The sequence below is a fragment of the Dromiciops gliroides genome, chromosome 6, assembly GCF_019393635.1.
Source record: "Dromiciops gliroides isolate mDroGli1 chromosome 6, mDroGli1.pri, whole genome shotgun sequence".
In the NCBI taxonomy this organism is placed as follows: domain Eukaryota; kingdom Metazoa; phylum Chordata; class Mammalia; order Microbiotheria; family Microbiotheriidae; genus Dromiciops; species Dromiciops gliroides.
The window spans coordinates 106,662,044-106,675,531 of record NC_057866.1 but is presented as its reverse complement, the minus strand read 5'-3'; the positions used below and the strand labels follow the sequence as shown (position 1 = coordinate 106,675,531).

The following is a 13,488-nucleotide window of genomic DNA, read 5'->3' as shown; positions in this document are numbered from 1 at the left end:
GTCCAACCCATACCTGAAAGGAAAGTTTAGTGCAAATCTTCCTGACAAATGATCATGGAGCCTCTGTTTGAAGACCTCCATGATGGGGGGAGGGGACAGATTACCTTTCAGGGTAGCCCAGTTCTCTTTGGGACAGCTGCAATTGTTAGGAAGTTTTCTCCAACCTCAACCCTGAATTTTCTTCACATTTTCTATCCACTGTCCCGAGTTGTGCTCTGTCGCCTCTGTGGCAGCAAGGTGATGAAATACATAGAGCATTGGGCCTAGAGTCAGGAAGACCTGAGTTCAAATCCAGCCACAGACACCTACTAGCTGTGTGACCCTGGTCAAGTCACTTATCCTTTATCTGCCTCAGTTTCCTTAACTATTAAAATGAGGATAATAGTACCTACTTCTCAGACTTGTGAGGATCAAATGAGATAAATTTGTTAAGTTCACAATGCCTGGCACATAGTAGGCCCTTAATAAAATGCTTATTTCCTTCCTTCCTTTCCTCTAAGGCCAAACAGAACCAGTCCCATCCTTTCATGAACAGCCTTGTCTTTCACTGGGGCCTAGACATTCCTGTCTTTGAACTCATGAAGATACAAAAGGTCTTTCCTCCTTGGGAAGTTTTCTGAAAGAAAACTGAGGATCCTTTTCTATTTGTTTCCACAGCTCATGTCTGTATTTCACATTTTCATGGCACAGGAAGTGATTGATGATTTTTATTGCAAGAGATTAAAATGCTGAAAAAGTAACCATTTTTTAAAAACTACATTAAAACCATCAGAAAGCACATGGCAGGCTATTGACTTGGACATAATAGATTAGGGAGAATATATAATTACATTTCTTTCCTTGCATTCAGAATTCAGGAGCCAGAAGTCCTTTGGCTCAGTCATCTCTTCCACATGAGCAAGGGTGATCCGATGGGATGGCTCAGGTTGATCAATTAACTGTTCTCAGGAGACTTTGTTACTCCTCCTTCCTCCAGTTAGGTACAAGATCAGAGGCAGTTAAGAGATGCCAAGGGACCAATAAACTCACAGATGGTTACAGGCTCCTCTCCAGGCTTTTTCACTCCCTGGATGGCCTCAGACCTTCAATGAGTTCCTGCTAGTGGCCATCCCTTGGGATGTGTGTGTCACATAGGAAACCTGAGCCTGAGGTAAAGGGACTAGCTCATGCTGGTAGTAAATAACAAAGCTGGATGTGAATCAGTGTCCTCTGACTCCAGGTCCAGTATTTTTCTCATTGCACTGCAATTATTCCAAAATTTACAAGCGTGCAAATTAAAGCTAGATGAACTTAAGTTATTTGTTCATGGGTCACATATCTCATCTCCTAGTGTCTGAACTGGGTTGGAAACTAAATCTGTTTTTTTTTTGGTAGGGGGAATTTTCTTCCTCTCTTCCTCCCTTCCTTTCCTCCTTCCTTCTTTTCTTCCTTCCCTTCCCCTCTCTCCCCTCTTCCTTCCTTCCTTCCTTCCTTCCTTCCTTCCTTCCTTCCTTCCTTCCTTCCTTCCTTCCTTCCTTCCTTCCTTCCTTCCTTCCTTCCTTCCTTCCTTCCTTCCTTCTTTCCTTCTTTCTTTCCTTCCTTCCTTCCTTCCTTCCTTCCTTCCTTCCTTCCTTCCTTCCTTCCTTCCTTCCTTCCTTCCTTCCTTCCTTCCTTCCTTCCTTCCCTCCCTCCCTTCCCCCTTCTTCCCTCCCTCCCTGTTCCCTTTCTTTCTTTTTTCTTTCTTTCTTTCTTTCTTTCTTTCTTTCTTTCTTTCTTTCTTTCTTTCTTTCTTTCTTTCTTTCTTTCCTTCCTTCCTTCCTTCCTTCCTTCCTTCCTTCCTTCCTTCCTTCCTTCCTTCCTTCCTTCCTTCCTTCCTTCCTTCCTTCCTTCCTTCCTTCCTTCCTTCCTTCCTTCCTTCCTTCTTTCTTTCTTTCTTTCTTTCTTTCTTTCTTTCTTTCTTTCTTTCTTTCTTTCTTTCTTTCTTTCTTTCTTTCTCATCACTGGGTCAGGAAAGTAGGAGGGAAAGCTCAACCTTCAGTGTCCTGTTGGTGATCTTGTTCTTCTTTATGACTAATAATTGCCACTATTGCTGACATGGCATTCTGGTTTGCAATGTTAAGCCCGGCTTTGGAATATGACTTCAAACAGTTGTCTTGATGCTGTATCAGGTTCCCAGAGGGACTTGCACATCCCATACTCTGAGCACGTGCCGCTGACCACCAGGTCATCAGGCACTATGAAACATCCAGTGCTGTTTGGGTTGGATGGCATGAAGTCCAAGGAACAGATGAGGGTCTCAGGGTCCTTAGGATATAGGCCAGTAATGACTGGTTCCAGGGCATTGGAATAAAATGGCTTCTCACTGAGGAAGTTAGCTATCATGCTCATTAGGGTATAAGGCTTGATTCATTTTGCAAAGTGGTTTAGAAAAAAATACCACTGGATTTGAGTCCTGGGTTTCAAAAGATCATGAGCTCTCTGGGGGCAGGAACAGTATAATTCCTCTCTTTCTATACCCTGCACCTGGCACAGTGCTTGACAAATAGGAGTCACTTGATAAATGTGTGTCCTATCCAATGAATGATTTTGGGCTTAGAGAATTTTGCATTTGAGACCTGGCTCTGCCAACTTAACATTTGTGTGACCTAAGTCCCTTCAGCCCCGTGGCTCTCAAATTCCTCATCTGTGGAATGATGGGGTTAGACTAGACAAGCTCTAATATCCTTTATAGCTCTAGACCGGCGACCCTGTGATCCTTCTGTTTATATATATTCAGTTAGACTTTTGGGTCCTGAGTGAGCCTTGGTCTTTATGTGAATGGTGAGTTCAGCAAGGTAGTCACTAATTGGGAAAACCTTCATGGTGGCCATGTGGGCCTGCATCTTAAAGCACATGATAGCTGTGCTGGTCACATAGTTCTTCTTCATGACCATGATGATTCTTCCATCACTGATGTGTCCCTCAGAGATCCTCCCTGAGGAGCCCTGCTCCTGATCCATCCTTCCCTGATGCTTTTTTAAAATCAAATTTTATTGGTTATTTGTTGTTGTTGTTAAGTTGTTTCAGTCATGTCTGACTCTTCCTGACCCCATTTGGGGTTTTCTTGGCAAAGCTACTAGAGTGGTTTGCCATTTCCTTCTCCAGCTCATTTTACAGATGAGGAAACCGAGGCAAACAGGGTTAAGGGACTTGCCCAGGGTTGCACAGTTATTGGGTGTCTGAGGCCAGATTTTAACTTGGGAAGAAGAGTCTTCTTGACTCCAAGCCCAGTGCTCTATCCACCGCACCACTTAGTTGCCCCTTGTTTTTACATAACTTTAATTTCTGAATACTTCCACTCTGATACCAGGTAATCGAACCCTCCCTTGTGACAAATAAAAAAATAATTAAGCAAAAATTAATGAAATAATAACCCTGGCAATGCATGCAACATCTTGCTCTCCTATTTCCCCACCTCTCTTTCCAGTAGTTTCTCAGTTCCTCTGAGTATGATTTCCTTTGAGTTATCTTTTCCCTGACATCATTTTAGGCATTCTACAGACTATTTCTCTCATTCTGATTCTTTTCCCACTATGCCAGACCTATGTCATATGTGCTCAGTTTAAGGAAAGATTCAGTCAGAATGACTATCAAGGCTGTGGCCTTGGTCACACCCCTATTTCTTCTCATAAGACCTTTCCAGACCAGTGTCCAGGTTCTGTTTGTTTTTTTTGGGGGGGGGAGGGGCAATGAGGGTTAAGTGACTTTGCCAGGGTCACACAGCTAGTAAGCGTTAAGTGTCTGAGGCTGGATTTGAACTCAGGTCCTCCTGAATTTAGGGCCTAGGCCTTATCCACTATGCCACCTAGCTGCCCCTCAGCTCCTGTTTTCATGAAGTCACTTAGCACCATGGATCCTGAGTGTTTTTTTCCTAGTTGCATTTGAAACTTCATAACAACCTTTCTGTGTTCTACTGATTCTGCCAGTGTTTTAGACTTTAATGGACGAGTTCCCATGTTCATCTGGTGTGTAAAGGAACAACATTGATGCCAGCCTCCCAAAATTTCCCTAAGAATGGAGCAACATTAGGAGTGGGGTGCCCCAGCAAACAGTGTAGGTCATATTGCTTGGAAGTCTCCAGTTCTGGCCCTTTCAAAGGTATAGAATTTCTAACTACTTTCAATTGTCTTTCCTTTAGAATAGCTAAAGGGAAAATAAAAAGCTTCTTAAAAAAGCTATTCCTTAAAACACATTTAAAGTCCAATAAGAAAATTCATCAAACCAACCAAGATATGCAGACAACTAACAAAAATACACAAGACCAAAACCTATTCTTCCACAGAAAATTATCAAAGAATATGAACAAAGAGTTCTCAAAAGAAGAATTGGGGCAACTAGGTGATACAGTGGATAGAGTGCACTTCCTGGAATCAGGAAGACCTGCATTCAGATACAGCCTCAGACACAAACTGTGTGACCTTGAGCAAATCTCTTAACCCTGTTTGTCTCAGTTTCCTCATCTGTAAGATGAACTGGAGATGGAAATGGCAAACCACTCTAGTATATCTTGCCAAATGGGGTCACAAAGAGCAAGACATAACTGAAAACAACTGAACAATAACAACAAAAAGTATTCCTCAGGGGCAGCTAGGTGGTGCAGTGGATAGAGCACCGGCCCTGGATTCAGGAGGACCTGAGTTCAAATCTGGTTTCAAACACTTAACACTTACTAGCTGTGTGACCCTAGGCAAGTCACTTAACCCCAATTGCCTCACCAAAAAAAAGTATTCCTCCATAGAAAATTATCAAAGGATATGAACAAACAGTTCTCAAAAGAAGAATTATAATTTATTAACAATCATGCATACTACTCCAAATCACTACAAATAAGAGAAATATAAATCTAGAAAATGCTGAGGCATTACCTTCCACTCAGAAAACTGTCAATGATGACTAAAGATCATGAATGTCTAAACAAATTGTGGTACATGAATGTAATGGAATATTACTACGTTATGAGAAATGATGTGTGATGAATACAGAGAATCATAGAAAGATCTATATGAACTGATGCAGAGTGTAGAAAGCAGAGACAAGAAAAGAATATACATAACGACTACAACAATGTAAGGGGAAAGAACAACCAAAAATAAATCAAAACTGACTGTTACAAAATTACAAAGAATGGACTTGTCCCCAAAGACAAGCTATGAGAAGACAACTCCCTTCATTCCTTGACAGAGATTAGGTTCCATAGGTGTTAACATTGCATATTAGGTCAGATGGGTTTTTCAATTGGTTTTATGGAATCTTTTCTCTTCTTTTTCTTCTCTTAAAATCTTGTTATAAAGTACGGTTTTCTAGGACAGGGAGAGAGAGGGATACAAGAGGAATTCTAGGTAATGAAAAATTAAATGATATCAATAAAAACCCATTAAAATCAATCAACAGCAGAAGATATTTTGAGAGGTTCTATGGAGATGAATCTGGAGGAGAATTATTTAGAGAGCTTGTGACCTTCCCTGAGAAGTCATGTGGGGTAAAGGGAAAAGTATAGAACCTACAATCAGAGGGCTTGGGCTAAAATTTCAGCTCCAATTCTCACTAGCTGTGTGACTTTGGGCAAGTCATTCTACTCCTCTCACCTCATTTTTCCCCATCTTCAACCAGGACATAATAATACTTATACTGTTTATCACACAGGGCTGTTGGGAGGAAAAGACTTTATAAAACCTTTAAAATGCTCACAGAAATGTCAGTTGGGATTATTGTTCAAGCTGAAGAGAAGGGATATACTGAGGAACTCAACACACACCCATCCAATGCCCTTCCATACCTGTATGGCTCCTCTTAAGTTGATTCCAGTTTCAATGGCAACATAGTAGGATGCTTGCAGAAACGTCCTTTGTAGTAGGAGGGCAAGAAACAAGAGCACAGCCAACACATAGGCGTTGGCAAGGAACTCTTCAGAGGAGACAAAGTAAACACCGAGGAACTTAGTCTGTTGGTTGAAAAGCACAGCGTGTAGGTAAATATCATCACTGACAACTCATCCCACTGTTAGGCAGACTTATGGGACACTTTGTATGTTGGAAGAGGGCACATATTGTCATTGGTGGGAATCATCACAGGCTCTTCCCTGAACAGAAATTGCCTCTACAACTTTTCTGAAAAGTGGTTACCCAGTAGTAACCCACAATTTGCCTAGAGACTTTCTTTGAACTTGGAGTCATGGGTCCTAGTTTAAAATCTTAGTTCTTCTTTCTCCCTAGATAATTTTGGGCAAATAACTTAGCCTCTCTGTGACAAAGTTCCTCTGTAAAATGATGGGTGGTGGGACTCGATGATCTCTAAAGTCCTCCCAGCTCTAGATCTATGGCCATGACTATGACTAGGTGATGGGGAGTTCACTACCTCCCTAGGGAGCCCATTGCAGACATTTTATTTCCTTAACTCCTGGTGTAATATGCCTTTGTTCTACTTCCACCCTTTGCTTCTAGTCTGCTCTTTGGGAACAGCCCTGCAGATAGATGAAAACAGGGATCATGTCCCTCCCAAGTCTCCCCTTCTTTAGGATAAACATCCTCAGTTCTTTTAATCAATCCATGTAAGACATATCTATGAGTTCCCTTACTATCCTGCTTGACCTCTGATGTACATCTTCTGGCTTGTCAATTTCCTAAAAGGTATCTTTAGAGGGTACCTTCAGAAACTGAGGGCAGCCAGGTGGCAGAGTGGATAGAGCATCAGGCCTGGAGTCAGGAAGACCTGAGTTCAAATCTGGCCTCACACACTTACTATCTGTGTGACCCCAGACAAGTCACTTAACCCTGTCTGCCTCAGTTTCCTCATCTGTAAAATGAGCTGGAGAAAGAAATGGTAAACCACATTAACATCTTTGCCAAAAAAAGCCCAAGTATGGTTACAAAGAGTTGAACATGGCTGAAAACAACTGAACAACCACAACAGAAAACCTTCAGATGTGGTTGGAGCAGGGAAGAATTTAATGAGAGCTCTTTCCATCCTGGTCCCAGACATTCCGCCTCTTCGAATGCATCCTACAATCCCATGTCCCATCATTGACTATGGACTGCATTTATAATCCACTAAAACCCCTGGGATTGTTTTCACACAAGCTTCTGTCTAAGCTATGCTTTTCCTGTCCTGCAGTTGTGCAGGATGCATATTTGTACTTGAGCTGATGATCATTAAAGCCAACTGAACATTTCTATCAGCTTAAAGGAAAGCCTAAGCATGCCCTCCTACCCTCGACATGGGGACAAGAGGAACAGGACTAGATTTTCGCCCAGGCCCCAGTTCTCTAGTTCTCTGTGCAGGGGTACTGCTGTGAGCAGTTTGCAGCTGAGCCTGGGTCCCCAGGTGAAGCAGCAAAAACACTGAAAGAATCACTGATTAGCTGAAGTCAGAGCAGTTGGAACAAGTCCCTCGATGTTTGTTATCCATCTTCTGTCATTAAAATGTAGTCAGCCAACATTGCTACTCATACTAGTAGGAAGCAACTGACAGGGCTAGGTGAGTTATGGTTGCCCAAGAATGGAAGATAACTAGAGAATACTTAGCCATTCATTGCTGTCTAAGTGAGGTAAGTGGAAAGACTGGTGTTCATTTTAGGCAGATGTCCCTTGCCCCAGGTTTCCTATAATTCTATTATTGGATTATAGCAGAAAGAATACTGCCTTGGATATTTTAAGGTTCAATTCCCAATCATGCCATGCCGGTATGTAAGAGCAGGAAAATCCATCGCTTTCCCTCCCTGGGCCTCAGTTTCCTCTTCTGCAAAATGAGGGGGTAGGGATAGCTAAATGCTCAGGTCACTCCTGGCTTTGCCATTCTAAAGTCTAAATGTCCACTTGGATGCAGTCCTCAGTTAGCGTCTGCCCATAATAGGCAGCCAGGAAAACCATTTTCTCGCTAAAGACACCGGGGAATAAGAGTGTTTTCTTTCAGAGGCAACATAGGCAGCTATAAGAAACACTTTGATCCTGGTAAACAGGCACTCACAGATTGAACTACAGCACTATTTGCATGAAGATGGAACAGTACACTTCCCGTGAAATGATATTGAACTCATTAGCTTTTAAGTGAAAATCCCATCAAAACAAAGTAGAGAAAAACAGGACAAGTATATTCTCTTCTTTAGCAGTCTTATGCTCCAGCCCCTTGGTATCAGAGGAGGGACTCCCAGGTTCTCAGCTACAGGGCACAGTAGAATTCTGTTCACAGTCAACCAATCAACTGATTAAGCAACAAACATTTCTTAAGCACTTACTAAGTGCCAGGTAGTGTTTGAAGTGCAATGACAGAAGTGAAAGAATCCATGACCTCCAAGGGCTTGCATTCTATCAGAGACAGAGAAAATAAAAATAGATAACAAAATAAATCCAAGATAATTTTGAGGAGAAAGCACTAGGAACTAGCATATGGGGAGAGAAGATAGCAAAAGATTTCACAAACTGAGTTTTGAAGGAAACCAGGGATTCTAGGAGGCAGAGGTGAGGACAGAGTTTATGCTGTGCATGGGACATCGCCAGTGCAGTCACTGAGGCAGAAGATGGAGTGTTTACAGGTGAGTAACAGCAAGAAGACCAATTTGTTTCAATCATGGAGCACATGAAGGGAAGAACTATATCAGAATTAAAATATAATAAGGATGGAAAGGACAGCCAGGTTTAAAAGGAATTTTAAAATAGAAGTATGTATAAAATGATCATACATATCTACATATGTACACACACATATATTTGTGTCTAATGGCAGCCATCTCTAGGGCAGGGGGCAGGAAAGAAAAAAAGGAAAAAGAAAAAAGGAAGTTTACATGATAACTTTATTATATATTTTAAAAATAGAAAGTTGTACATAGTATATTTGCAGTTTTGTGTGTAATCATCTTTTCAAAAATTATACTATTATGGAAATGCTTGTTTTATTCTATGGATTAAAAAATACAATTTAAAAATAATTTAAATGAAAAATAGAAATATAAAATAGAAATAGAAAAATAGAAATAGAAAATATAAATAGAAAAATAGAAGAGTTTATATTTGATACTTGGAGTAATAGGGAAATACTGAAGGTTTTTTTGAGACTGAGAATAACAAGGCCAGACTTGTGTTATGGAGAATCTCGTTTAGCTGCAGGGAAGATAGATTGGAGAAGGAAGAGACTGGAGACAGAGAGACCGTTTGGGAGACTAATGGTCCAGGTGAGAGGTGTTGAGTCCCTAGAGTAGTGGAAAGAAGGGGGTGGATTCAAGGGTTGAGGAGATAAAATTGCTAAGACTTGGCAAGTGATTGAACATGTGGGATAGGGGAAAACGAGGGTCTGAGGATGATGAGGTTGCAAACCTGAGTGCCTTGGAAGGATGTTGGTACCCTTGACATAAATAGTGAAGTCTGAAAAAGTGGAAGAAGTGGGGCTGGGGAGAAACAAGCTTTCAGACAAGTGAGTTGAGATATCTATGATTTGAAATGCCTATTATGCATTTGGTGATGTGAGACTAGAGTGTAGGTAGAGAAAGTGGGGTTGGATATATGCATCTATGAGTCATCTGCCTAGAGATGATAATTAACCTCATGGGAGCTGATAAGGTCACCAAGTGAGAGAATAGAGAGAGCAGAGAGCACAGGGTAGAACTTTGGGGGGACAGCCATGCCCACAGCCAACATGTCTATACATGCTTATACACACATAATCAGGACACATCCTCTTAAAGGGAGATTCTCTCCCCTTGAGGAATAGCAGGAAGCAGACACCAAAAGGATGCAATATGTTCTTAATGAGGGATCATCCAAGCCCCAGAGAGAGATGGCAACATATGATGGGATGCATCCTCTCTGGGTGCTACCTAGCTCACAAATAATCTCCCTAATGTGCAGTAAGGCCTAGTTGGGGGAGAAGGGCAGAATGGAGGGCCCATATATCTTTTTTGGGGGCACAGGGCAATGAGGATTCAGTGACTTGCCCAGGGTCACACAACTTGCAAGTGTCAAGTGTCTGAGGCCAAATTTGAACTCAGGTCCTCCTGAATCCAGGGCAAGTGCTTTATCCACTACACCACCTAGCTGCCCCCAGGGCCTATGTATCTTGAATCAGAATACAGGGAATCTTGGGGGTGGGGGGAAGCTGTAGATAAAGATGGTGAAAAATGGAAAATAGTGAAAATTGAGTAAAAAGGTAGTGAGGGGCAGCTAGGTGGCTCAATGGATAGAACACCAGCCCTGGAGTCTGGAGTACCTGAGTTCAAATACGGCCTCAGACATCTGACACTTACTAGCTGTGTGACTCTTGGCAAGTTACTTAACCCCAATTGCCTGACCTCTCCCCCCCAAAAAAAGGTAGTGAAATCTGGAAGCATAGAGATAATCAATTCCTCACCTGGAGACCTAGTTCAGTGAAGTCAGGGACGAATTTCTGACTACCAGGGGGACTGGAGATGCCTGTCTTCTGGCTGGTTTGGGGTTTTTTGTGTTGGTTTTTAAAAAATTCATACTGACAGTACACACACCCCTCACTCTGTATTTCTTCTCCTGGGTCTGCTGATGATTCTCTGAACTTTGTCACCGTGCTTCTGCCCTGGAAGAGCCCCTTGTCCTTGAAATCCCCTTCTGTGGGTGAATTTCTCCCAGAGCTTCCATTTATGTGCTATTATCCTTTATTGGATTCAATCTCCTTGAGTATTTGTAGCCCCAGCGCATGTAGCACAACACATGACATATAGTGAGCATTTAAAAAATACTTGTAACTTGACTGTTTACTTGTCAGAATCACAGACACATGCCACCCATTTTCCCCATTTGTTTTTTTTTTAATGTAGACCTTAGCCTGGGCATGCCTAAAATGCTAATTCCCAGGGGATGCCATTGTGTTGTTTCCTCACTGGGTACAGATGTGACTGGGAAGCTCACTGAAAAGCAATCTAATAATCTAACGTCTGGCCAGGCAGCTCTGGGCAGAATTGGACAGAGGAGTTGGTTTGGGAGTCTGCAGTACTGGGGTGGGGTGGGGGAGATGAAGCATCTTACCCAAGGTAGCAAAGCAGTCAATAGCAGAGCCACACTGCTTGAATCTGGGTATTATGACTCGATATCCATTGCCCTTTCCATTACACCCAACTGGGGGATCGTGAAATATTAGCTATGAAACTGGCAAATCCCCTGTTTTATAAACAGTACAGTAGTAAGACACAGACTCTGGAGTCAAAGGACCTGGGTTCAAATCCTACCTCTGATACTACCTGTATGACCTTGTTGGCAAGTTACTGAACCTCCCTGGGCCTCACTTTCCTCATCTGTAAAGTGAAGGTGTCAGAATAGTTGGCCTCTGATGTCCATTCTAATTCTAGAGCCCCGGGGTCCTAAATTTATGTTTAAAATAGTATATGGAGCAGTTTGGGCTAAGCTAGGGATAATCCTTTCAGAAAGCAGACATACAACTGGGGTGCCATTCATAGTTTTGACCATCAGACTCCCAAATCTGTATTCTTTTAATTAAAAAAAATTGTGAGGCAATTGGGGTTAAGTGACTTTCCCAGGGTCACACAGCTAGTAAGTGTCAAATGGCTGAGGCTGGATTTGAACTCAGGTCCTCCTGAATCCAGGGCCGGTTCTCTATCCACTGTGCCACCTAGCTGCCACCTCTATATTCTTTTAAAATCCATGTATTAGGCTATTGTGCAGAAAGCGCAAGGGATGGGTTGTATTCCTCCATCTTCCTCCTGGCCAGTTGAGACACTGAGAAAGCCTCTTTACCTCTCTAGGGTTATTGGGTGAGGTTGACACGTGGCAGTTGGAAGCAAATGATCTAGGCCAGCCATCTGGGGCTTTGTTCTTAGATGCTTTCTGCCTAATAGTGTCATGACAGATTCTATGATAGTGTCTGAGGAAGGATGAGCTGCAAATAGACATTGATATGTGGGAGGGGACCCGATGAAATCTACAAAAGGCAATCTTTACCCAGAACACACACACACACACACACACACACACACACACACACACACACACACACACACACACCTACCCACAGCTTTAGACACAGGAAGACAAAGGGACATAGGAAGACCAAGACATTTATATTCTCTATCTCCCTCCCTCCTTCCCCTCTCCTTTCCTCCTCCTTCATCCTTTCTTCTCACCTCTCCCTCCCTCTCCCTAAGCCATTAGAAGTGTCTTTCCTTGAATCAGCCTCTGACACTTCTTTTCTGGGCTCAGGCTCTAGTGGCAGATTTCAGCGCCTGGGGCTGGGGATGAATTTAATTTCCCGGCCTCCTGGGGCCCTGAACAGTGGCATGTACTGCATGTGATGGTGGGGGGAGTGAGTGATGAAGGACTCCTTGGCCCCTATGTGCATCACCCTGGGGAGGAAGGTAGGCAGGGGAGGGAGGGAGGTCAGAGGGGAGGAAGGAAGATCTGGCAGAGACACTGAAACCTTCAGTGATCCAACAAAACAATACAAGTGGCTCGTCCTTGCTGATGCCAAGGACAATGTGCTATTGCTGGCCTGGAAACTGAAGTGAGTCCAGGCTGAGCTGTTTACAACATCAGTGAGGTCTGCCCATGGGCCAAGGCTGCAAGGTGGAGGCTTTAGGCTGCGCTTGGGGACAAAAATTTCCAGGATCAATAGAGCAAATAAGATGATGGATGCAGCCTTAAAGACATATGGAAATGCAAGCTGTGGTTATTGAAAGGACTTCAGAAGTCTTCTAGTCTAACCTCATTTTATAGATGAGGGAATCATAACAGTAATTATTATTATTATTAATTGATCATAATGAACAATAATAATCGCTATTATTCAGACTTAGAAGAGACTTCTGAGATCTCCTAATCCAACCTCACATTTACAGATGAGGGAACAGAGGAACAAAGAGGTCACGCAATTTGTCCAAGGTCACCAGGTGACCTTGTAGCAGAGCCAGGATCTGAACACAGGCCTTAGACTCCAAATGAGGGTTGAGTCCACTACACCATCCTGGGGGGAGGGGAGAGAAGGGCTGTTAAGTACTGGGGATGGTGCTGGCCAATCTTCTTCCTTATGGACTGGGATATAGATAATGAGAAGCCTCATATGAAGACATAGTGTACAGAGTGTTGGACTCAGAGCCAGGAAGATCTCTCATCAGATGCTACCTTTGTCACTTCCTCAATGTGTGACCCTGGGTAGGTCATTTAGCTCCCCTGAACCTCAGTTTCAATGTCTATAAAATGAAGGGGTTGGATGTGATGGCCTCTAAGGTCCCTTCCCACTCTATCTCTATCTCTATGATGCTGTAAAAGCCACTTAAGTCAGGGCAGCTAGGTGGAGCAGTGGATAGAGCACCAACCCTGGATTCAGGAGGACCTGAGTTCAAATCTGGCCCCAAACACTTGGCACTTACTAGCTGTGTGACCCTGGGCAAGTCACTTAACCCCAATTGCCTCAACAAAACAAAACAAAAGCTACTTAAGTCTCCTTCCTTGGGGCCAGGACCAGCTGGCTTCAAAATAGACCCTCTGGTGCTTTCTAACCTTA

The 13,488-nt window shown here is 42.9% G+C and overlaps 1 protein-coding gene across 10 annotated transcripts in view; it reads right to left on the bottom strand.

Annotated features, from left to right (window-relative positions):
• Positions 1–13,488, bottom strand: part of ABCC8 (ATP binding cassette subfamily C member 8) — a 124,279-nt gene that overhangs the window by 78,108 nt on the left and 32,683 nt on the right. For 9 of the 10 annotated variants that reach the window (XM_043969971.1, XM_043969972.1, XM_043969966.1 and 6 more), the window contains exon 7: positions 5,795–5,959. The exons of the other annotated variant lie outside the window; for it this stretch is intronic. In XM_043969971.1, the coding sequence (XP_043825906.1) occupies positions 5,795–5,959 (165 nt within the window). The remainder of the gene's footprint in view (positions 1–5,794; positions 5,960–13,488) is intronic. 10 annotated transcript variants of the gene reach the window in all.